At 40.3% G+C, this 26934-nt stretch overlaps 1 protein-coding gene and 1 non-coding gene across 3 annotated transcripts in view; one reads left to right on the top strand and one right to left on the bottom strand.

Moving 5' to 3' along the window:
* Mindy2 (MINDY lysine 48 deubiquitinase 2) overlaps window positions 1–26934 on the bottom strand; it is a 97419-nt gene that overhangs the window by 45748 nt on the left and 24737 nt on the right. For both annotated transcript variants that reach the window (XM_008836861.3, XM_008836862.3), the window contains exons 3-4: window positions 18926–18990; window positions 8276–8434 (exon numbers count right to left, since the gene is read on the bottom strand). In XM_008836861.3, the coding sequence (XP_008835083.1) occupies window positions 8276–8434; window positions 18926–18990 (224 nt within the window). The remainder of the gene's footprint in view (window positions 1–8275; window positions 8435–18925; window positions 18991–26934) is intronic.
* LOC115071031 lies at window positions 23894–24022 on the top strand. Its single transcript, XR_003850123.1, has one exon. It is a non-coding gene; the product is annotated as a small nucleolar RNA SNORA61 (small nucleolar RNA).

Raw genomic sequence — 26934 nt, 5'->3', positions numbered from 1 at the left:
TATTTAAATTGTGTAAAAAAAAAAAAAAAAAGATGAGATTTTTACATGCAACTTTATTTTTTATGATTATAAAGATGCATTTAAGTGACAAAATATGAGCTATTCAGGAGGAAAACTAAGAAAAATCCAGTGTTCAATTAAAATACAAATGTTTTTAAATGATAGTGGCACATGACTATAATCTTAGCACTAAGGAGGCTCAGCCTCTCCTCTTCCCCATGATCTCTTTTTCCTCCCTCCCCCCTCCTTATTTACTTATTTATTTATTTATAGGGTCTCATATAGTTGGCCTCAAAATCAGAATCTTCCCTCAGATTCCCAAGAACTCGGATTACAGACGTGCACCACCATGCCCATCACCTCTCTTTCAGCAACATATGGCATTTCTTTTTCCTTGCACTGTTTCTAAATTACATTTTGTTTTATACATATCTCTTATAAACAGCAAATCACAAATTTGTTTTACTTCAGCCTTATAACCATTAGGTTTTCAAAAAATATTTGCTGAGCTCAGCCTCAGAAACAAAGCAAGCCCTATCTCAAAATTAGAAAAACAGAAAAGGATGCTGGGGCATGGTGACACACACCTTTTGTCCCAGCACTTGGGAGGCAGAGGCAGGCGGATCTCTGAGTTCAAGACCAGCCTGGTCTACATAGCAAGGAGTTTCAGGTCAGCTGTGGCTACAGGGAGACCCTGTCTCAAAAACACACAAAAAAAAAAAGAAAAAAGAAAAAGAAAAAAAAACTTAGAAAAGGTTATTTTCTTCTTTATAATTAATTATAGGTTCTTAAAATACTTTAATTTCATTTAATCTTTCATTTAACTTACATTACTATCTTAGCAATCTGGAAGTTTTTAGTACCCAAAAGATTAATGTTATTTGGCAATCATCAATCATTTAGATTTATCTACATGTTTAGCATGTTGTATACTTTATATCCAATTATTTATATTTGGAATAACTTTCCTTTTTTAAATTTTTTATTTATTATTTTATGTCTAAGCGTGTATTGCCTGCATGTAGGTAAGTGCACCCATGTCATGCAATGCCCGTGGACAGAAGAGGCTGTCCGAGTCCCTGGAACTGGAGTTAGAGACGGTTGTTAGCTGCCATGTGGGTTCTGAGATTCAAACCTGGGTCTTCTTCAAGAACAGTCAGTGTTCTTAACCGCTGAGCCATCTCTCCAGCCCCAATTTTCCTTCTTATTCAAATACTTATTTTGATTTCTATCAATAAAGGCCTAATGGCAACAAATTGCTATTATGTGAAAAATGATTTTGCTTCATTCATGAAAGATGAAGTTACAAGAACATAATTATAGGTTAGCATTTATCTTCTTCAATATACTCATACTATTTCACTATCATCTGGCCTTCACTGTTGCTATTCTGAGGCTAATTACAAAGGGTGTAGTGGTACACACCTATAATCCCAGCACTTGGGAGGCAGAGGCAGAGTCAAGAGGATCAGGAGTTCAAGGTAATTCCTCTACTATGTAGTGAGTGAGTTCAAGGACAGCCTGGAATACATGAGACCCTGTCTGAAAAAATGAAATAGACTAGTTTTCAATAAATAATGGGAAGTATCTTCTTAGTGAATGAACTCCAGTGTTCACTGTCCAGGTAGGACTATGCATGTTAATTTCCAGATAGTTATAGACCATAAAATCAAAATTCAAAGAGACATCCAGTTCTGAAAGACATTTCAAATTTTTGTCTTTCCTTTTTCTTTTCTGAGCCTCAGAATTTGACACAAAACGAGTAAGTAAAACAGCTAAAGCAGACACTGATACTTCTCTGAGAGCTTGAATACCTCTGCCTAGACTGGAAACACTTGATGATCTCTAATCCATGTCACAGTTCATTTTTTTCTTTAAGCATAAGCATTCAACTGTATACCGGACAACATATAGCTAAACATTATGATGACTAATGACTAATCTTGGTTGCCAACTTGACACACTTCAATTGAGGAATTTCCTCCATCAGACTGGCCTGTGCACATTTCCTTGACTGCTAATTGATGTGGGAAGGCCAAGTCCACTGTGGGCAGTGCCATCCCTGAGCAAGTGGGCCTGGACTATCTAAGAAAGATGGCTGGGCAAGCCAGGGGAAGCAAGCCAATAAACAATCTTACTCCATGGTCCCTACTACAGTTCCTGACTCTACATCCCTGCTTGAGTTCCTTCCCTGGTTTCCCTAGATGATGGACTGTAACCTGTAAGATGAAATAAATCCTTTCCTCCCCAAATTGCTTTTTGGTATTTATCACAGCAACAGAAACTAAACTAGAACACACACAAAGAGATGATCTGAGGTCAGTTTTTAGAACTCAGACTTATGTTCCTTGGGTTGTCATGTGATTCACCTCAAGAAGTGCAACAGCCTTGTAAAATAAGCATTTTAGTGGACTATCAAAGTCAGGTGAAAAAATTAAATAATAATTACAGATGATAAATGATAAAATCAAATTGAGTAATGGGAGAGAAAATAACAGGGGAAAGGGAGGCTGACTACATTCTTTAGGTTCAGAGAGGGCCTCTCAAACAAGATATTTGACCTAAGACTAAATGCAAAGAACCAGAAATGTGAAGCTCTGGGACAACAATGTGTTAGCGTAGTCCACAATGAGCAATCTGGCCAGTACGAAAACTCTGAAATGAGCTGAGAGTTTGGCATTTGTCTGGCATACACAGGGCTCAAGGTTCCATGCCAAGAACTGCAACAACATCAACAGCTCTGAGAGGAATGAGCTGACATGCCTAATCAACAGAAAGGCAGCAAGTGCTACTTGGAGAGTACTGAAAATGTCTGAGAGGCACGTGAGATGGAGTCAGGCAGAGTTCACATCACAAAAACCATTACTTCCATCAAGAGGACTGGGTCACACTGCAATCCCAGCACTTGGGAAGCTGAGGCAGGGTTACTATGTATTCAAGGTCAGCCTGGCTTACATAGTTCCTGGTCAACCTGAGATACAGTATGAGACCCTATCTCAAAACAAACAGCAAACAAGTATTCTAGTCAAGATTTCATCTTATTTTAAAGAGAAATATAGGGGACTGGAGAGATGACTCAGTGGTTAAGAACACTGGTTGTTCTTGCAGAAGATCCGGGTTCGAATCCCAGCACCACATGGCAGTTAACAACTGCCCATAACTCCAGTTCCAGGGGATCGGACAGCCTCCTCTGTTCTCCGTGGCATTGCATGACATGGGTGCACTTACCTACATGTAGGCAATACACGCATACACATAAAATAAAAATAATAAATAAAATATTTTAAAAAAGAAATACAAAGATTTTAAAGTAAACACAAAAAGATAGTGCTATTTTAAGATCACTGTGAATGTTAAGACAATTCAACAGGGCAAGATGTTCTTCTCAATAAATAATAGGACAACTGGACATTGACACCTCATAAAAATTAATGCAAAATGGGGCTGGAGAGATGGCTCAGAGGTTAAGAGCTCTGACTGCTCTTACAGGGGACCCACATGGCGGCTAACAACCATCCACAACTCCAGTTCCAGGGGAATTGAACTCCTTCTTCTGACCTCCCTGGGTACTGCACAACATGGGTACAATTACACACATACAGGCAATACATTCATACACATAAAATAAAAATAAGTATTTTTTTAAAAATAATTCAAAATGATATCATTTTTTCTAATGTAAGAACTAAAACTACAAAACAGAAAAATATAGGATAACATCTGTGACTCTTGGTTAGACAAATCCATTATTTTATTTTATTTTTCTTGTGTTTTTGGGACAGGGTCTCCCTATAACCCCAGCTAGCCTAGAACTTGCTATGTAGACCAGGCTGGCCTCCAACTCAGAGAGATCCCCTTGCCTCTGCCTCCTGAGTGCTGGGATTAAAGGTGTGTACCACCACGCTCATCTTATGGTATGGTATGGTATGGTATTGTATTTTAGGTTTATGAGTGTTTTGACTTCATGCATGTGCATTACATGCATGCAGTGCCCTTGGAGGCCAGAAGAGGGTGATAGATATCTTGGAACTGGGATGACAGATGGTTGGTAGCTGCCACATGGGTGCTGGAAGCCCAATTCTGATCTTCCACAAGAGCAGCCAGTGCTCTTAACTGCTGAACCATCTCTCTAGCCAAGGCAAGCCCTTCTTAAGACAGACCAAAAGCATAAGGGACAAAAGTAAAAATAAAGTGGGTCTCATCAAAATTATAAAAACATTTGTTTCTAAGGATACCAGGAAGAAAGTGGAGAATACACAGAATGGAAGAAAATTTCCAAATTATATATATATATATATAAGAGACTTATGGTATATATTCACTCATAACTCAATAATAAAAAGATAGACTAGGGGTTTAACTCACTGGTCAAGCACCTGATTGGCATGCTCAAGGCCCTGAATTAGGAGTGCCAAGATAGCCAGGCCTACATAGTAAGACAGTGTTTCAACCTCCAACCCCCTAGAAAGACACAAATTAAAACTACAATGAGATATATTACTATATAACTGTTACGGTAGCTAAAACAAAAAGTAGAGACAGTATGAAATGTTACAATGATTCAGAGAAACCAGATCACTCATACTTACTGATAGGAATGCAAAATTTTAGTTAGGCACTATGGTAATAAGTTGGTAGTTTCTTTAAAAACTATATATACAAGCCTCTACCATATTACCCAGCAACTGCATTTTTGAGCATTTAATACAGAGAAATGAAAAAAATGTACACAAATGCTTTTAGCAGTTTTATTCATAAGAGTCAGAAACTGGAAAAAAAAACAGATCTTTTTAACAGATAAGTGGTTAAACTCTGGCACACCTGTACCATGAAATACTATTTAGCAATAAAAAAGAGCAAATTGGGGGCTGGAGAAATGGCTCAGCAGTTAAGAGCACTGACGGCTCTTGCAGAGGACCTGGGTTCGATTCCCAGCACCCACATGGCGGCTACGAACCATCCTTAACTCCAGTTCCAGGGGACTCTGAAGCTCTCTTCTGACCTCTGTGGCATTGCATGACACGGGTGCACTCACATACGTGCAGGCAATACACTCATACACATAAAAGTAATAAATAATATTTTTTTTTTAAAAAGAGCAAATTGCTGAGCATGGTGGGGCACACCTTTAATGCCAGAACTCAGGAGGCAGGCAGGTTTCTGTGAGATCAAAGGCAGTCTGGGTTATACAGCAAATTAGGTCAGCTGGAGCTATGGGAAGACCCTGCCTCCAAAAATGTAGCAAATTATTAATATAAGCAACAATCTGGGTGATGCTACAGAGATATGAGTTAAGAAAAAAGTCAACTACAAAAGATTATACACTATACTACTGCATTTATATACTAATCCCTGAAATAGTAAAACTATAGACTGAATGGTTGTCAGAGATAAATAAGAGACTAAGGGTGGGGGCTGGAGAGCTGGTGCAGCCCTTAAAGGCTCAGGCTCACAGCCAAAAGACAAAAGAGTAAGGGTGGGAGAGAAAGGGGCAAGAAAAAGGATTCTTGTGGTGATGGAAGTGTTCTGTTTTCATTTTGTTAATCAACTTCCTAGTCTTGATATTTCATTAAAGTAACACTGCAAAGGAGACATTCACAAGATTCTACTCACTACTCTGGGGAGTGGAGAACTGGGTAACAGAACAATGGATAGCTCTGCATTATTTCATGCAACTGCATATGGATTCCAGTCATCTCAAAATGAAATGGCTAATTAAAAAGTAAAGCCCAGGCTGGGTGTGGTGGCACATGCCTTTAATTCCAGTACTCAGGAGGTAAAGGCAGGTGGATCTCTGTGAGATAGAGGCCAACCTGGTCTACATAGTGAGTTCTAGGCCAGCTGGGACTCAGGGAAACCCTGTCTCAAAAAGACCAAAAGAAATTGTAAATCCAGTGACATGGTGGAACATACCTGTAATTTTAGGCTTGCCTGGGCTTCACAGTGAGACCCTGTCTCCAAAATGCACAAATAAGGGACTTCAGATATAGCTCAGTGGTTAAGAGCACTGGCTGCTCTTAGAGAGGAGCCAGGTTCAGTTCCCAACACCCTCATGGTGGATAACAGCTGTTTATAACTCCATTTCTGGGAGCTCCAATGCCCTCTTCTGACCTCTGTGGGCACTGCACGACATGGGTGAACTTACATACATGCAGGCAATACACTCATATACATAAAATTAAAATAAAAATAAACAAATGATTTCATATCTTGAGGCAGAATAAATTGAGAACTATTATGTAATATGACTTTTTTTACTTTTAAAGTTCACATTAAGAAATTTTTTATAAAAAAAATCTTTAAATTTTTACTTTATGTTAAAAATACACATAAAAAAGCTACAACAATATTAACACAGCATGTTATATATTACAAAGGAATCATTTCTTCCTTTGGCTCTCCCAGATCCTCGTGGCACTTTATACCAAAGGCGACCTCTGTGGACCACAGCAACTGCAATCCCCACCTTCTAGTATCAGTTGGCTTAGCCAATGAGTGATACTAGCAGACATCAGAGGGTCTTACTGTCCCTCTCCCCTGCCATCCTTCTCCCCTCCTGGACCACAGTTTAGTAGTAACTGCAGTCCTCTACTGAGGCCACACTCATGGCCAAGCCAGTATTCCTATGCCTTAGCAAGTGATCTTGCTGGGTTCTGCTAGCTACTAACTCTGTGTCTTCAGAATTAAGAGTGACAACAGTTGGGAGCTGGAGAGATGGCTCGGCAGTTAAGAACATTGGTTGTTCTTGCAGAAGACCTGGGTTTGAATCCCAGCACCCACATGGCATCTAACAATTGTCTGTAACTCCAGTCCCAGGGGATCCGACAGTCTCTTCTGACCTCTGCGGGCATTGCATGACACGGGTGCACTTACGTAAATGCAGGCAATACATTCATACACATAAAATAAAAATAATAAATTTTTTTTAAATCTTAAAAAAAAAAGAGTGACGACAGTGGCTGTAGCTAACTATAGGATAAGTTACTATTACTTGGTTGTTTCCCTAAGCTTTTCCCACATCTTTTTAGTGAAGCTCTTCTCAAAACTATCCATGGAGATATTTGGGTGTGTCCAGTACTTTAAGTCAGGACCATGGTGAACTTGCCAAAAGGTGAAATCTGGAATACTAGATTATTAAATACCAAGTCCCTAGAAATGTACAACTAGGGGTTGAAGAGATGGTTTAGCAGTTAAGAGCACTGGCTGCTCTTGCAGAGGACCTGGGTTTGGTTTCCAGCACCCACATGGTAGTTAACAACTGGTAACTCCAGTTCCAGGGGATCTGATGCCCTCTTCTGGCTTCTTGGGCATCACACACTTAAACACATGCAGACAAAACATACATAAAATAAAAATAAATAAAAGTTTTTAAGAACTACAGTTAGAATGATGGGAATATGGGAATGGCTTTCAAAAAATAAACGTTGGGGTGATTTAAAAATCTCTATTTAATGCTGTGTAGCAAAGAGTATGGTCTTGACCAAAGAGAGGTCTGGCCTCTGTCCAGACTCCTAGGGTGATAATCTCTAAATTCTTAGAATTTCCCTAGTAACAGGAGCAATGCTGTTATTCAAGGTGGAGTCTCTGGGCCACACCTGCAGTTCATACTAACCTGGTGACTCATGGGGGCTCCCTTGAACAACACGGTATTAGTCTAGCCTCTTAGGAAGGAAGGTCTGGAGACTAAACGTAACCATACAGATAAACAGCCATGTCTATGCAATGAAGTCTCGGTAGAAATCTGAACACTGAGAAGTAATCAAATTCCAGGATTGGCAACTCTCCACAAACACTGTTACATTTCAATTCCAAGAGGGAAGCATGCCCTGAAGAACACTGCAGCTTCCCATGTAGAGCCTTTCTGGATTCTGTCCTATGCATCTTTTCTTGGCTTTTATGAACCTGTATTATATTCCTATATAAAATGTAATGGTGAGCACAATAGGTTTCAGTGGATTCTGGAGGTTTTTCTAGCAAAGTAGTAAATATTAAGATAGCTCTGGGAAACCTCTGAACTTGCAATTGATATGAAAAGTGACTTATCATCTGACTCTGCAGTTGGGGTCAGAGGTCTTGGGCAGGCTGGGTTGCCTAGAATACTGTGCCAGTGCCCTTATGGTTTTGCTAATTCCGGGTCAAAGAACAAATAATATTCGAAAATCTAAACTTAGATTTACTTGCTAAATTGATAAATTTTCCTACATATGCATTTATTTATTTATTTTATTTTCTGAGACATCAACATATGTATTTATATAACCTGAATTATACTTACCTGAGGGTCCACTAACCACCCATGATACAAAGGAATATCAAGAAGATCAAATACTATGCACTCCGGGGTATACTCAAATACTCGCACACCGGTGAATTTGACATTCACGTCCAGACCCGTTTGCAGTTTGTGCAGGATCGCCATAGCATCACTCATGTTCTGCAAACAGAAAAGGGAAGGTGGAGTGAAGAAAAGAGCATAAAAAAGCTGTGCATGGTGGCATGTGCCTGGAGTCCCAGCATTTGATCATTTGAGCCCAAGACTTCCAGACCAGCTTGAGCAACATACAAGACCCTGCTTCTTTAAAAAATAAATAAATAAATTTCCATTTTATTCATTCATCTCTTTAACAGACTTTTACTTTATGATTTTGTTTATTCTTTGTTTTTTTTGTAGTCATGCACCCACTATGCCTAGTTTATGCAGCAATGGAGACTGAACCCAGGGCTTTATTCACGCTTGGCCAACATTACAACTGGGCCACATCCTCAGCCCCTCAACAGACATTCATTAAGTATACAATATGTACCCCAGGCACTAATCTGAGTTCCAAAGATATGCTAGTAAGTAAAACAAAGATTTTGCTCTCAGGTAACTAACATTCTGCTATGAGACACCCACGTAAATATCCAGTAACATCCAGTATTATCAAGAAAAACCAAGCAACATAACCTTGTATACTCAAAGTACATGACTTAAGGACCTATTTTTCTTTTTGTTTTTTTGTTTGTTTTGAGACAGGGTCTCACTCCACAGCTCTGGCTAGCCTGGAACTTGCTATGTAGACCAGGCTGGCCTTGAACTCAGAGACTTCCCAAGTACTGGGATGAAATGCATACATCACCACGCTGGGCTAGGACCTATTTTTAAACCAAGAAGCCTAAAGCAAAAGCCTAAAGTTAAAGAAGGCCTCATCTACTTACAGGTCTATAGCCGAAGAAATTCAAAGAAAGTCTCGAAAAGATATTTGCAGATCCAGGTTCATTACCACATGATTCACAACAGTCAAATGTCTACTGCTAAATGAATGGGTAAGGAAACTACATCTGTGCTGGAGAGATGGCTCTGCAGTTAAGAGCACTGACTGTTCTTGCAGAGGACTGGAGTTGGGTCCCCAGCACCCACATGGTGGCTAACAACTGTCTATAACTCCAGTTCCAACAGATCCAATCCTCTCTTCTAGCCTCAATGGGTATGGCATGCACGTGCTACACTTACATACATGCAGACAAAACACTTATGCACATAAAATAAAAATTAATTAATTACAAAAAGAAAACCAGGAACTGGAGATATGGCTCAGTGGTTTAAAGTGGAAAAGACTGCTCTTCCAGAGGACCTGATTTCTATTCTCAGTACCTACATCAGGCTGTACCCAGCAACCTGTAACTCAAGCACTGCACTCACATGCACAAACCCACACACATATACATAACTTAAAAAAATTAATTATTTAAAAAAGAAAAACCACATCTGTACACATAATGGAATTCCTGCCATATGATATGATATAGATGAACTCTGAGGACATTATGCTGAATGAAATGAGCTAGTCCCCCCAAAACACTTTGATTCTGATTCTATGTAATCTGAAGTAATCAAAATTACCAAGAGGCCTGAGAAATGCTCAGGGGCTGAAGAGATGCTGAGCAGCTGGGTTCTGTTCCTAGCACCCACATGGTGGTTCATAATCACCTTTAACTACAGTTCCAGGGAATCTGATGTCTTCTGGCCTTCACAGGCACCAGGCACACAAATAGTACACATACATGCACGTAGGCAAAAACTCATACATATAAAATAGAAATGAGGGGACTGGAGAGATGGCTGTGGTTAGGAGCACTGGTTGCTGGCCAGGTGTGGTGGTGCACGTCTTTAATCCCAGCACTTGGGAGGCAGAGGTAGGTGGATCTCTGTGAGTTTGAGGCCAGCCTGGTTTACATAGCAAGTTCCAGGCCAGCTGGGGCTAAAGAGAGACCCTGTCTCAAAAAGACCAAAAAAAAAAAAAAAAAAAAAAAAAAAAAAAAAGAGCATCTACATGGCACCTAACAACCATCTGTTCATCTGTTACCTCCAGCTCCAGGAGATTTGACACCCTCTTCTGGTCTCTGCAGGCATTGTGCAACACAGGCACACTTACATACATGCAGGCAAAACTCTCATACACAAAATAAAAATAAATCTAAAATTTTTTTTTAGTTAGAAAGGAGCTCTCAGGCCATGAAAGGACATAGAAGAACCCAACTGCACATCACTAAATGGCAGAGGTACATCTAAAAGATTATGTGATTCCCCAAGTGGAATCTCGGTCTGGAAATGGCAGAATTTACAGAGACACTAAAAAGATCAGTTGTCAGAAGTCAGGGAGAGTGGAGTAACAGGCAGCACACTGTGAAACTTTTCTGTGTTGCATTATGCTGGTGGATACACACCATCATACACTTGTCAAAATCCATAGAATACATAACACCAAACATTAATCCTAATGCAACTTATGGAATCTGGATAGTAATCATGTGTCAGTGTAGGTTTGGTGAGTATGTGAACTGAAATTCCCAGAAAAAAAAGCCACATCTATGTTAGAGATTTTACAAGGCTGACTGACTGATTTGAACTTGATTATGGGCTAGAGATATAGTGCAGCCCATAAAGACTCAGGCTCACATCAAAAAGAACTTGATTATAAAGCACTGGAATATTGTAGATCCAGAGCCAAATTATCTTGGGCTATCTTTAATTCCCTTAATTCATGGCCATTTCTGCACCTGACCTCACATCCATAGGCCCATCATGTAAATATTTTTAGAATGTATTAAGTTGCTGGGCTTGGTGGCACATACCTTTAGTCCCAGCACTCGGGAGGCAGAGGCAGAAGCAGAGGCAGAGGCAGGTGATTTCTGTGAGAGCAAGGCCAGCCTGGTTTACACAGCGAGTGCCAGGCCAGCTGGGGCTACAGGGAGACCCTGTCTCAAAACAAACGAACAAACAAACAAACAAACAAATGTATCAAGTTAAGACCACCATCTTCTACAAACCTCAAAGCTAAGAATGTCATTAGGTAGCAGAGAATTCTCTGCTGTAATTGCCTACCTGATGTTCACATCAATATATCTGAAAATGCCTTGATTTATGAATTTCCTTTTGTTCTGTGACTATAAAAGTATTATGAGTTTGGTAATTTGGGGTAACCAATATCAAACTCAAACAATACTCTCTGTTCCCAGGCCACAACCACTCATGATTGCCTCAAGAATAACTAACCCTTAGATCCTGTGAGGTAACAGCTTGGATTTGTGTGACAGGCCTCACAAATGTACTACTCTGGTGCGGGATGGATATTAATGGGGATAGCTGCACGTGTTGGGTGAGGAGGAACAGGAGACAGAGGGAAATGATCTACTTTTTCTTTGCTTGATTGTGCACTGAATGTACTGAACCTGAAAGAGTAGTGGGGAAGGGGTGGGGGGAGGGATGGAGAGGAAGGAAGAGAGGCAGGAAGGAAAGGAAGGAGGGAAGAAGAGGAAGAAAGAGGAAGGTTTTTTTGAAGACATCCAGACAAAGTGAACACTAGTGAAAACAAAACAAAACAAAGAAAAAACACCTTGATGTGGGGTCTGAGGAGATGACTCAGTGGGTAAAAGCATTTGCTGCCCAAGTATGAGGACTTGAGTTCAAATTCCCAGAACCCACGTATGGTGTGGTGGTGTATATCTTTAATCCCAGCACTTAGGAAGCAAAGGTCAGTCTGGTCTACATAGTATAGCAAGTTCTAGGCCAGTTAGGAAAAAAGAAAGAAAAGAAAAGAAAAAAGAATCTAGACACAATAAGCACCTTTGTAATCCTAGTTCCCTATAGGGAGGTGGGAGGTAGAGACAGGAGACACACCAAAAGCTCCTAGACCAGCTAGCCTGGCATATACATTGGGGGGAAAAAAGATCGTGCCTGAAACCAGACAGAAGGTGAGTACTGACACCCAAGGTTGTGTCTTTTGACCCTTATACACAGGATGTGACACAAGTGCACCCGCACTCACACATGAATGTGTACATGTGCACATACCTGCATGGGAACACACACAGATTTTTTAAAAATTAGTCCCAGCACTCAGGAGGCAGAGGCAGGAGGATCTCTGTGAGTTCAAGGCTAGCCTGGTCTACATAGTGCATTCTAGGCCAGCTGGGCTACAGGAAGACCCTGTCTCAAAAAAAAAAAAAAAAAGGTAAAAAAAAAATATGGGTAGAGATGTAGCTCAGTGGGAGGGCAACTGCCTAACATATATAAGACCCCAGGTTTGATCTCTACTATCACAAAAAAACAAAGCAAAACAAAACCAACAATAAAAGAACTTTGTTTCAGAAATGAGTGCATTACAGTGTCCATGGAACAGCAAGGAGTCCAGCAAAGGCAGACATCAATAAATGAGGTGGAAAGTTGTAGGAGATAAAGTCTAAGTGAAAAGCAGAGAAAAGTTAACAAAACCTAACTGCCCAGGTCAAGGAAGTAATTTTCTGTCCACATCAAGTTTCTCAATAACAGTGGTCACATGGGTTAATGAGATGGCTTAGTGGGTAAGCGCACTTGCCACAGAAGTCTGACAACCTGAGTTCAACTGCTGGAACCTACAGTAGAAGGAGAAAAGCGACTCTTGCAAGTTGTCCCCTGACCTTCAAGTGCACCCACATGAATAAACATAAATCATTTAATGAAGACTTTTATTTTTTTAAACAATATTTTATTTATTTTTTATTTTATGTGTATGAGTGTACTGCCTGCATGTATGTGAGTACACCCGTGTCATGCAATGCCTCAGAGGTCAGAAGAGGGCTTTGAATTCCCCTGGAACTGGAGTTAAGGACGGTTCGTAGCCACCATGTGGGTGCTGGGAATCGAACCCAGGTCCTCTGCAAAAGCAGTCAGTGCTCTTAACCGCTGAGCCATCTCTCCAGCCCATGAAGACTATTTCAAAACATGTTTTTCTGAATGTTTTAACAGACTAAACATGGACATAAACAAGATATATTTAGAACAAATAAAAACCAGTACAGAACTAGTTTGGTGTATAGCACATTTCTGTCATTTCAGCACTGGAGAAATGGAAACAGAGGATAGGAGTTCAAGGCCAGCCTGGGTAATAGATTAAGACCCAGTCTCAAAAAAACTAGTAAATAAGTGTCAGGTGTGATGGTGATGGCCCAGACTTTTAATCCTAGCAGAGGCAGGTGAATCTCTGTAAATTACAGGCCAGCCTTTATACAGTGAGTTCAGGCCAGTCAGGGCCACATAGTGAACCCTTATCTCAAAAACAAATAAATAAAAACAACAAAACAACAATAAATAATCTTACTACCATTTGATAAGCATAAAGATTAATAAATCTGATAACATAGGCAAATTTATAAACAAAGGATTAAAAGGGAAAATATTTTGCTACCTTGTTCCTAATTCCAAATTGGTAGTTATATGATAAAATATGAGAGGGGGGTGTGCTTGGGTACACCTTTAATCCCAGCACTCAAGAGTGATCTCTGTGAGATGGAGGTCACTCTGGTCTACACAGTGAGTTCCAGGTCAGCCAGGGCTACACAGTTAAGACCCTGTCTCAAAAAATAAGTCAGGCATGGTGGTCCACAGCTTTAATCCCGGGCAGAGGCAGGCAGATTTCTGTGAGTTCAAGGCCAGCCTAGTTTACATAGAGCATTCTAGGCCAGCTGGGGCTACAGGGAGACCCTGTCAGTGTGATGGGGTCAAAAAACAGTGCCAAAAAAACAAAACAAACAAATCAAAACAAAGCAGAGATGAGAGAGAGAGAGAGAGAGAGAGAGAGAGAGAGAGAGAGAGAGAGAGTTCTAACATGATGAAATATTTTAAATCTAAATTTATTTACTTATTGTAGACAGGGTCTAGCTATGTAGATTAGGCCTCAAATTCTCAACTCTCCTGCCTCTGCCTCCTGAATGCTAAGACTATAATCATGTGCTACCACACCCAAGTGTAAATATATTTTACAAATGTTATTTACATTAATTTAAAAACATGTTAGGGCTAAGAGTGTAGCTTAGTGGTAGAACATTGGCCTAGCAAGTGTGAGGCCTTAGCTTAGTACCCTGCACTTAAAAATATATGAAATAAAAACTGAGAACTTGTAAACACACCATGTTTTCTTCTATTGTGCAGCTATCCATCTATCAAAAAAAAAAAAAAAACTGGGAAAATGTGCTTTGCTGACACCATAACTTTTGGTTTTATTTGGCAATATTGCAACTTTCCAAAATTTAGGTTTGACAACACTGGTCCATATAAAATTACATTAATAACAGTTACATGGACCTGTGGGACATTAAACATGCACTCAAACTCAGTCGTGCCAGCCAGGTATATCTTATTCTCAAAACTAATGGTTGTGCAGAATAACTTCATAAATACGTCTAGTGTTTATTTTAAATACAGGGTAGTTTAAAAAATAATTAATGCATAATAGGCACATGCCTTTAATCCAGCACTTGGGAGGCAGAGGCAGGCAATCTCTGTGAGATCAAGGCCAGTCTGATCTATAAAGTGAGTTCCAGGAGAGCTGGGGCTACAGGGAGACCCTGTTTCAAAAACAAACAAACAAACTATATACATATATATTCATTTATTTATTAATTATTGAGGAGGACGCACGTGTGTGCCACATCATGTATGTGGAGGCTGGAATCAACTTTTGGGAATCTGTTCCCTCCTTCTGCCCATGTGGGTTCTGAAAACTGAATTCAGGTTGTTAGGCTTGTGTGGCAAGCGCCTTTACAATCTTAATCATCTTGTTGGCTTACAGGGTACTTTTTTGTCTTACATGTTTAAGAAATCCAAGCAGTTGTTATATATTGTCTGTCTCAACAGTGAAACAAAGCTTTACTGTCCATTTTTCAAAACTCAATGTATTAGAAGCATATCCTCAGTCTGCAAGACAGGCTTGAAACAAACAGCAAAAAAATGCTGGTATCATTTGCAAATGCTTGTCACTCAGGATTCTTAGGACTTTCCAACAGGAGTAAATGAGTTTAGAGGCTGATGTGAGACCATGAGTAAGGTCTGTCATCTGAATTAAGTTTGGTGTTAGCCCCAAAAGCCTCACTGAATTAAGAAACTAAATAAAATTTTAAAATGGCATACACAAGTGCTGGGCGCATGCCTTTAATCCCAGCACTCGGGAGGCAGAGGCATATATATATATATATATATATATATATATGAATTTTTGGTTTTGTGTGGGAAAATCATGAAACCAGAGGAAGATGAAGAGAGAGAGAGAAGAAATCTGAATGGGGGAAAAGAAAGGAGGAAAAAAAAAAAAGGAATACCATCACTTGTGATGGAAGCAGAAGGGGCCACTGGGGGAAGAAGGGGTCTAGCAGAGGGGAGACCAATGCCATACTGAAACCCATTGAGTTGTATGCTAACTTAAAAAACTAAATATTTATTAGTTTTATATATTAGATGCCGATGTAACAGCTTCTGTAACTTATACTACTGGGAAACTTAAATTTTAAATTATGTTTCTCATTGTCTGAATATTTCCAGTCACTGTAGTTTTCATAAGTACTAATAAACTCAGTACATTTTACCTTTTTTTTTTAAAGACGCTGTTGTAAAATTCCATTGGAAAAGAGGTTTATACCTCCAAAAACTATTTGAAAATCACTTCTCTAAGCTACAAATTCTCCTAATAGTTTCTGGGAGAAGTACTGAAAATTAAACTCAGGACCTCCTGAGCTACACCCACAGTCCTAAGAAAACATAAATCTCCCAGCACATGAGGCTGACTTTAGCTATAGATTGTCAATCTTATATAATGGCAATAGTACAAACTGTTGATTTTTCAATTGTATTAGAGCAACATTGTGTGAACATTCAAATTCAAGAAATTTTGTGATACAGAAATGAATTTTGCTTCCCATTTGTGAATTGGATACTGACAGCAGCACATTTAAAGTTGCTCGGACAATGAATATGAATGCTCCAGTGATGTCTGTTTTCTCCCTGGCTGATCTCAGACAATGAATATGAATGCTCCAGTGATGTCCGTTTTCTCCCTGGCTGATCCTTCCTTCCATAAAAAGAAGATGATTTCTTCCTCCTTCTACTGGCAAATAAAGAGAACATTGAAGAAAATGAAGCTTGTTTGTTTTGTCCCAACTTCAGTTATTTTGAGCCATGGAGCCTCATTACAGAGCAGGATTTCTAAAGAATATACCAAGAAATGTGGACATAGTGAAAGCACAGAATGACCCAATTTATCCTGACGGATTTCAAATAGTTTCTGCTCAACTTTATCCAAAGCATAACTTGAATGGGGTGTAGCTCAGTGGTAGACTGCTCACCTAGCATATGCAAAGTACTAGGTTCAATCCCAACAATGAAAAAGAAGAAGAAAAAAATAACGAAACAAAAGATGAATCAATGACAAATTCATTTGAGAATCACATTTTCTTTAAAAAAAAAATTTTCTTAAGCCAAGTGTGGTGGTGCATGCCTTTAATCCCAGTGCTCGGGAGGCAGAGGCAGGCAGACCTCTACTGGCTCAGGGCCAGCCTGCTCTACATAGTGAGTTCCAGGTCAGCTAGGGCTACAGGTATCCCCTGTCTCAAATTTTTTTTCTTTAAATAATTTATTATTTCTATTTTAGGTATGAGTGTATTGCCTGCATGTAGGTAAGTGTTCCCCTGTTGTGCAGTGCCTGAGGTCAGAAGGTGTCAGATCCCCTGGAACTGAAGTTACAGATGGCTGTTAGCCACCATGTGGATGTTGGGATTTGAATCCAGGTCCTCTGAAGGAGTAGTCAGTGCTTTTAACTGTTGAGCCATCTCTCCAGCCCTGATTACTGTTTTCTATGAATATATGTGTTAATCATGTATAGGTATCCTGAAGATCTGTAGAATAACCTGGTATTTTTCATGAAAATTTGACTCTCTTGACTGAAGAAATGGCTCAGCAGTTAAGAGTACTGACTGCTCTTGCAGAGGACTTGGGTTTGATTCCCAGCACCCACATGGCAGTTAACAACCATCTGTAACTCCAGTTCTAAGGAATCCAACGCCTTCTTCTGACCGCCATGGCCACTGCAAGACATAGGAGCACTTACCTACATGCAGGCAATACACTTATACACAAAAAATAAAAATAGTAAGTTAAAAAACAAAACAGGAAACCAAAAAGTATGGCCTCTGAGCCAAATATGACTCTGAGCTAAGAATTATTTTTACATTTTTAAAGGGTGGTTTTAAAAAAAAGAATACGGGGCCGGAGAGATGGCGCAGAGGTTAAGAATACTGATGTTCTTGCAGAAGACCCGGGTTCAAATCCCAGCATCCACATGGCAGCTAACAACTGTACGTAACTCCAGTTCCAGGGGATCCAACGGCCTGTTCTGTTCTCCGTGGGCATTGCACGACATGGGTGCACTTACCTACATGCAGGCAATACATGCATACACGTACACATAGGCTGACTAGATTCATCAGATGGACAAGTAGTGGGGAATGGCTGGGGGTGCCAACAACATAGCAGACAGTACCAGGAATATCAGAGTATAAGGGCTCTAGTGGGGGGAGGAAGGCTATGGGAAGAAGGATTGATTCCCAGGACTCACATAGCAGCTAACAATTATCCATAACTCCAGTTCCAGGGGATCCAGTGCCGTCTTTTGACCTCCATGGGCATTGCACAACATGGGTGTACTTGCATACATGCAGGCAATACACTCATACACATGAAATAAAAGTAATAAAACATAAAAAAAGAAATTCACATACCTCACTGATTTTTCTGTGTTGAAGTGCTGTTATTTGGATCTATTGGGCTAACATATATAAAACCTTTAGGAATTTGGCTTCTTGGTACCAAATTCCTGGGACTGAGCCCAAGGCCTTGTGCATGCTAAGCATATGCTGTATTATGAACCTCATCCTGAGCCCACCTAGCCCCCCCACAACCCATACTACTAAAACTACTTTCACCTGTTCCTTTTTACTTGTTTATTGTAGCTACTAGAAAAGTTTGAATTGCATATGTGGCTTTCATCGTGTTCCCACTGGAAAGTTCCTGGGCTTACATGGGTTCATAACACTGTCAGGTGCTAGAGATTGTCCAGGAAAGGAAGTCCATCAAGGGATGACCATGTCATTGAGTACCTTGACCCCAGGATGAATCCTTTCTGACCAGCTGCTGCTGAGCCATTGACTCCTGATTTATCATCATCTGTGGGCATGGCATTCCTCTCAGCATGGGCCCTAGTCCCCATACCATCATTAAAATCAAAGTCAGTATTTTCTTGCAGTGCCTTCTCTTTTAAAAATTCCTTCTAGGCTCTTGCTGTGATGAAAATGGGTTTTGGAGGAGCAGTGGGTGCAGTGGAGGCTGGAAGCCTTTTACTCCCCTGGAAAGAAGAGGGATTAGTTCTAGTCTGTTTCTTTTTTGGGTTTTTTTTTTTTTTTTTTTTTACCGAAAAAAAAAAAAAAAAAAATACACAACAGACTGGCCATATGTGACTTGTAAAGCCTAAAATATATTATCCAGTTTTGTATACAAAGTTTTTAAGTTGATGAGAGAGATCAATGTGTATATTCACAACACAAAAATTATATATCTTAATATAAAAATAAAGTTTATTACCTGTTCATAATTTACACGTTGAATTTCTGAAATTTCTTTTGGCTTTGCCTCAAGCATGTAATCACCTGTAAAAAGAAATTATGAATTGCCTTTTTAATATTACCTTTTCTGCTTATAAAATATTTTAACATTGTAGCAACAGGTGTCTTATAAAACCAAGCCCTCATTCTACCCAGATAAAGTCAATGTTAACTGTTTGCATATTTTTCAACATATTATACAGCATATACATTTGAATTTTCCCTTCATCCCCTCGTCCCTCCTTCCTTCCTTTCTTTTTGTGGTACTGTAAACTGAGGCCAGGACCTTATTCATGTCACGCAAACATTCCACCCACCAAGCTACATCTCCAGACATTTTTCTACTTTTTTTTTTCTTAATATTTTATTATTTTTATTTTATGTGTATGAGTGTATTGCCTACATGTATGTGAGTGCACCCGGGTCATGTAATGCCATGGAGGTCAGAAGAAGGCTTCAGATTTCCCTGGAACTGGGTGGTTTGTAGCCACCATGTGGGTGCTGAGAATCGAACTCGGGTCCTCTGCAAGAGCAGTCAGTGCTTTTAACCGCTGAGCCATCTCTCTAACCCGCCCCCCTTTTTTTTTCTTTTTCTAAGGCAGTGTCTCACTCTATAGCCCTGGCTGGTCTTGGAACTCTGTAGAGTAGGTTGGCCTCGAACTCAGAGATTCCCAAGTGCCTCCCCAACCCCATCCCCTTCTTTAAACTTTTTGAGATAACGTATCACTAAGTTACCCAGGTTGGCTTGAACTTGCTCTGTAGCCCAGGCTAGCCTTGAACTTAAGATTATCCTGCCTGTCTCTTCTTTTATTTTCCATTTTACAATATATTTGAGCATCTTTCTGAAAGATCTCAAAGGTATACAAACTTTAATTGCTATGAACAATATAGCTATTTCTCCAATTACCTCATCAACTACAGTACTACCAATCTGACACTGAGTACCCCAGTCACTGGTATCAGTTTTTAATACATATGTAACATTTTAATATATGTGGCCACTTTAAAACTGTGAAGCACCATTTTAATATGCAGTATCTTTTTATCTATATATTATTTTTATATAAAAACTGTTGAAGTTGTTGGAAATTGAGCCCAGGGACTTGAGCATGCTAAGCATGTGCTCTAATACAGAGCTACAGACTCAGACTGGGTAGTGTCAGTGAAATTATGAATTAACTGTATATACTTCTTTTTATTTAAGTTACCTGCCTATTTAATTATTATCTTACTGAGTTGTAAAATCTTTTTATTTTTTAAAAAGTTTTATTACACTTCTATTTATTTTGACTGTTTGGGTATGTGTATGTATATCCATGCCATGGTACTCATGTGGAAGAACAACTTGTGGGATTCAGGTCTCTCCTTCCACCATATGGGTCCTGGTAAAAAAAAAAAATTCAGATTGTGAGGCTTGGTGACAGATGCCTTTACCCACTGGGCATCTCACTGGCCTTAAAAGTCCTTTCTTAAGGAGAGGAATTAGCACATTTCCTGTGATGTATATAGTAAATATTTTTTCCCATATTGTTTTTGCACTTTGTGATGTTTTTTGGTTTTGTTTGTTTGGCCTATTTTTCCCTTTATAATACTTACGTAGAATTTGAATTGGATGTCATGTGTAGAAAAATCTTTACCTCTTAAGGGTTTGTAAATATTCATAAATGTTTTCTATAACTTTATGCTTATCTCTTTTTAAAATCTTTCATTTTGCTGGGCATGGTAGCAAATGCCTTTAATCTCAGCACTTGGGAGGCAGAAGCAGGCAGATCTCTGTGAGTTCAAGGCCAACCTGGTTAGAAGCCTCAAGAAGACACTGTCTCAAAAAGACAAAAAAAAAAAAAAATCCTTTCATTTTATCTGGAATTTATTCTTATAAAAGCAGTTAAGATATAAACTAGCTTCTTACCCAAAGAGCTAACAGGTTAATGAAATTATTATAACCTATCTTTTCTAATTTGAAATAAACATAAAGATGACATCAAATATTCTCTTAAGTTTTGTAACTCTGATAACAAAATAATTCCCATAGACATCAATATATTCTGTTTGTTTGTTTGTTTGAGACAGGGTCTCCCTGTAGCCCTAGCTGGCCTGGAACTCACTATGTAGACTAGGCTGGCCTTGAACTCATAGAGATCCTCCCGAGTGCTTTTTCCCTATATTTTTAAATTTTAAAAAATTATTTATTTATTTATTTTTATATGTGTGTATTGCCTGCATGTAAGGAAATGCACCTGTGTCATGCAATGTTCGTGGAGGTCAGAAGAAGCTGTTGGATCCCCTGGGACTAGAGTTACTGACAGCTGTTAGCTGCCATGTGGGTGCTTGGATTCGAACCTGGGTCTTTTGCAAGAACAACCAGTGTTCTTAACTGCTGAGCCATCTCTCCAGCCCCTTCCCTATATTTTTAAAAAGTATTTTATTTAGGGGCTGGAGAGATAGCTCAGTGGTTAAGAGCACTGGCTGCTCTTGCAAAGGACCCAAGTTTAATTCCCAGCACCCACATGGTTGCTAACAACCAACCATAACTCCAGCTCCAGGGGATCTGATGCCCTCTTCTGGCCTCCACAGGCATTGTACAGGTGCACTTGTATACATGCAGGCAAAGTACTCTTATACATAAAAATATTTTATTATCTTATTATGTTTATGAGTGTTTTGCCTGCATGTCTGTAAATGCACTCGTGTCATTTAATGCCCTCAAAGGTCAGAAGAATGCATAGGGTCCCCTGGAACTGGAGTTACAGACCGAAGGGACTGTGAAAGTGTTCCTATGGCTTTAAAAATATGCTTGGTGGGGCTAGAGAGATGGCTCAGTGGTTAAGAGCACTGACCTCTCTTGCAGAGGACCCGGGTTCAATTCCCAGCACCCACATGGCGGCTATGAACCATCCTTAACTCCAGTTCCAGGGGAATCCAAAACCCTCTTCTGACCTCCACAGCACTGTACAATATGGGTGCACTCACATACATGCAGGCAATACACTCATACACATAAAAAAATAAAAATAATAAAGTATTTTTTAAACTGCTTGGTGAATTAAGCTGAACTTTGAGCATGTGTGTCTGGAGAACCTTTTTCTCATGAGAAAGTTTATGCAAGAATGCTTGTCTGAGGAGAATACCAGTACTCCCCTAGTTTCTTAGGCAACATGGCGATCTCCCAAGAAGACATATTATGGAGATAATGTCTTGATCATTTTATTTTGCTGAATTGTTATATTCAAGCCACATTATTATTATTCTGTGTTCTGTAAACATCTGGCTGTAGTTCTCATGAGTATGAGAAGCCATTTTATTATATTCAGTTCTGTAAACATATGACTGTGATTCTCAGGAGTATGAGAATAAAAGCAGAGCCACAGGTGCTATTAGTACTCAAGTGCAGGAAAGCCCTAAGTCCCGTGACTTATTATTAGTTCCACGGCAATCCATTCAGGTCCCGTGGCTGTCCCTGGTGGCCACAAAAGACCACTGTTAGCCTCCATGTGGGTGCCAGGAACCAAACTGGAGTCCCTCTAGAAGAGCAGCCAGTGCTCTTAACTGCTAAGCCATCTCTCCACCCATTTTTCCTGTGTTTTTGAGACAGGGTCTCACTATTCAGCCCATGTTGGCCTCAAACTCATGATTTTCCTTCCTTAGCCTCTTCAGTGCTGGGATTATAGGTGTGTGTCGCCACTTTTGGCCAATTTATGTCCAATGAATATCTCTAATGAAATGTGACAGAGTAATGAGATGTCACTTCTATAATTACAATAAAGAGTGTATCCTTCATTGTTGTGCTCTCCGTTGCTCCCTCTTCAGACAGACAGCCGCCACATTTTGGAATGACCTATGGAAGAGGCTTCTAAAACAAGAAACTACAGGAGGCTTTTGGTGGACAGTCAGTGGATAACTAAGGGCTTCCATCTAACAGCTCATGAAAAATTGAGTCCTGCCACCAACTGTGAGAGTGAAGAGCAGCCAAGGCTCCTCACTGCACACTGACCTGCAGCTGCGAAGAGCAGCCAAGGCTCCTCACTGCACACTGACCTGCAGCTGCGAAGAGCAGCCAAGGCTCCTCACTGCACACTGACCTGCAGCTGCGAAGAGCAGCCAAGGCTCCTCACTGCACACTGACCTGCAGCTGCAGTGCTATTAGCCACCATGACTGCTGTCTCCTAAGACCTTGAGTGAAGCTCCATCTAGATTCCTGACCCAAAGATACAAAGATAACGAATGCTTATTGTTGGGAGCCACTAAATTTGGAGGTTGTTATATCGCATTAGATAATTAATACAAGCACATAATATTAGATACATATATTAAAATTTTAATTTATTTTATATATATGAATGTTTTACCTGCATGTAGGTAAAGTGCAACTGTGTTGTGCAATGCCTGTGGAGGCCAGACGAGGGCATCTGGATCTGGCGTTACAAATTGTTGTTAGCTATCATGTGGGTGCTGGGAACCAAACTTGGGCCCCCTGGAAGAGCAGCCAGTGCTCTTAACCACCAAGCCATCTCTCCAGTCCCAGAATCATATATGTATATTTAAGGGGAATTTGTAATATAAGGATCAGATTGATGTGTATACATGTGTGCATGTGCATGTGTGTGCATGTGTTGGGGATCAAATCTGAGCTATACCCATAGGTAGGGTATTTTTTTTCATTATTTATTTATTGCTAATCTAAATTTTTTTTGAAAATTTCATATTTACATAATTTCACCCTTCTTCTCCCTCAAGTCGTTTCCCAGACTCCTTCTCAATATCCTGACCTCTTCTTTGTTATGTGTATGTGTGTGTTTGTGTGTGTGCGTGCAACCTACTAAGTCCATAAATATATTAGTATGTACATGTGTTTAGGGCTGGGACTGACCACATAACCTATCAGGAGCTCACCCCTAGAATCAAACGTTCTTAAAAAGAGGAATTTGAGTTCCTAAGAAAGCATCTTTCAACCTTCTGGTTTCCTTTCCCACTGGATCTCAACACTGGTCTTGGTGGTCATAAAGGACAAAGAGCATGTTGAAGCTGGCCTAACAGCCTTGTAGACTGCTATAAGCATGATGGCTAGATTCAAAGAGGGCTGCGAAAAAAAAAAAAGTAGAAGCAGGAGCAGAGAAGGAGGAGGAGGAGGAAGAGGAAGAGGAGGAGGAAAGCATCTTTCAATTTTATTTTGCTTCTTAAAACATAGTTTTTGAATATTTTATTATTTTTATTTTATGTGTATTGAGTGTATTGCCTGTATGTGTGTAAGTGCACCCATGTCATGTAATGCCCACAGAAGTCAGAAGAGGGTGTCAAATTCACCTGGAACTAGAGTTACAGACAGTTGTTAGCTGCCATGTAGGTGCTGAGAATTAAACCCGAGTCCTCTGCAAGAGCAACCAATGCTCTTAACCCCTGAGCCATCTCTCCAGCCCTTTAATTTTTTTTTAAACTGCAACTCACAATGTAGCCCAGACTGGTCTTAAACTTCTAGAATATAGTAACTCCCTATACCCTATAAGAGGAGCATGCCTGATGTATTTCTTCTTTATTTTGGGGGGTGTGTATATGTACAGGTGTGTGCAGGTGCATATGTATGTCAGGTACACACATGTGCACACGTGTGTAGGCCAGAGGTCAACCTCAGCTGTTGTTCCTTGTGATCTATCAACCTTGTTGAGACAGGGTCTCTCACTGGGGCTTAGGGTTCATCAATTAGACTAGTATGGCTGGTCAGTGAGCCCCAGGAATCTGCCCATCCCTTTCCCTAGCACTGGGTTTACAATTGAGTACAACTATGCCTGGCTTTTTTGCATGGTGTGCTGGATAGCTTTAGTGTCAACTTGACACACCTGGGTTGAGGGAGCCTCAACTGGGGAATTGCCTCTATTGGACTGGCCTGTGGCCATGTCTGAGGGGCATCTTCTTGATGAGTGATGTGGGAGGGCCCAGTCCACTGTGGGTGGTGCCACCCCTGGGCAGGTGGGTCTGTGTTGCATAAGAAAGCAGGCTGAGCAGGGGCCAGGGGAGCAAGCCAGTAAGCAGTGTTCCTCCATGGCCTGTGCTCCAGCTCCTACCTCCAGGTTCCTGTCCTGAGTTCCTACCTTGGACTCCTGGATGAACTGTGACCCGGGATATGTAAGCTAAATAAACCCTTTCCTCCCCAAATTGGTAGTGGTCAGAGTATTTTGTCACAGCAATGAAGAACAAACTAGGACACATGGGTTCTGGGAATTAACCTCAGGTCCTCAAGCTTATGTGGCTGATTTTTTTTGGTCAGAAATATGGCTGAATGGGTTGACCAGATTACAGAAAATCCTAAATAATAATATAATGTGTGATTGCCTTGTTAAAAACCATAGGGATGTGTGTGTGTGTGTGTGTGTGTGTGTGTGTGCTTGTGTGTGTCTGTGTGTGGTGTGTGGTGTGTTTAGGAAGAATATTCTGGCATATAGCTAACTTGGAGGGTAGAAGAATGACAGAATTTACAGAAAGTCAGCTTCTTAAGTGTCAGTATACAGAGAAAGAATTTCAAAGAAAGGCCCCATAAAACCTTGCAACTAAGGAGATATTCCAGGTAAATGGAAATCAAGACACAAGAACCTAATATTTACATTAGGCCAAGGAGAAAATTTGGCACATAGTTTATCTCAGATGAGCTCTGGAAGACACATAACTCTAAGAAAAATAACAATGCTTTTAACAACGATCACTTTTTCCAGCTCATTTATATTCAGGAGTGTTTAAAACAAAGCAATACCACCATCCCAGCTATTTTCTTCACTACACTTATCATCTTACAATTAGGGTGGCTGTGGTCATAACATGCATTCCAGTTTTTATGAGATTTGGTTTTAGTGTTTTGAGACAGGGTCTCCCTGTAGCCCCATCTGACCTGAACTCACTATGTAGACCAGGCTGGCCTTGTCTCACTGAGATTCACCTGCCTCAGCCTCTGAAGTGCTGGGATTAAAAGCATGCATTACCATGCCAGGTCTTTTTATGAGGTTTGTTAAAATCACATTTTAGTGGGTGGGATGAGGGCATGTGGTGGTCAGTGGACAAATCGCAGGAGTTGGCTCTTTACTTCTGCCATGTGGGTTCTGAGGACAGAATTCAGATCGTCAGGCCAGCACCTTAACCTGCTGAGTTTGTATTTTCTACCTCATTTATTTGCTTTTGGAGTCAAGGTCCACTATGCAGCCGAAGTATGTGCTACCTCATTCGGTACCCACTTTATTTTATTAGACTTCCTAATACCTTCCTAGGTGTCTGAATGTGTCATGCTACTTTCTTTATACCAAGTAACTTCAATAAGCCACATCTGTGTTTGGCCATGTTCTCATATTCTAGGAACAGAGATTTCCAAAATGAAACTCACTTCTTTCTCCCCTAACTTGTGCCAATCAAAATTCCTATCTCCGGGGCTGGAGAGATGGCTCAGCGGTTCAGAACACTGACTGTTCTTGCAGAAGATCCGGGTTTGAATCCCAGCACCCACATGGTAACTAACAACTGTCCGTAACTCCGGTTCCAGGGGATCCGACAGTCTCTTCTGTCCTCCTCGGGCATTGCACGATATGGGTGCACTTACCTAAATGCAGGCAATACACGCATACACATAAAATAAAAATAATAAATATTTTTTTTAAAAACTTTAAAAAACAAAATTTCTATCTCCATTGATTGTGGTGGTACATCCCTGCAAACCAAGCACTTAGAGGTTGAGGCAAGAGGATTGTTGAGATAAAGGGCAGCTTGGGCAATATTATAGCAAGACCCTGCTTCAAAATAATATTCCCAAAGTTGAGCTTGGTGGCACATGCTTGTAATCCCAGCACTGAGGAAGATGACAGGTGAATTTGTGGAGCTTGCTGGCCAGCCTAGCCTACTTGGCAAGCTTCAAGTCAATGAAAGAAAAACTGTCGGACACAGTGCCAGAGGGATAACACCTGAGTTTGTCCACTGGCCTCCATACACACGTGAGTTACCACACACCCACCCCCTCTC

This window comes from Nannospalax galili, unplaced genomic scaffold (assembly GCF_000622305.1).
Source record: "Nannospalax galili isolate Female #2095 unplaced genomic scaffold, S.galili_v1.0 scaffold117, whole genome shotgun sequence".
Taxonomy (NCBI): domain Eukaryota; kingdom Metazoa; phylum Chordata; class Mammalia; order Rodentia; family Spalacidae; genus Nannospalax; species Nannospalax galili.
Note: the sequence above shows the minus strand (reverse complement) of the source record. Positions and strands in the feature narration are given on the sequence as shown.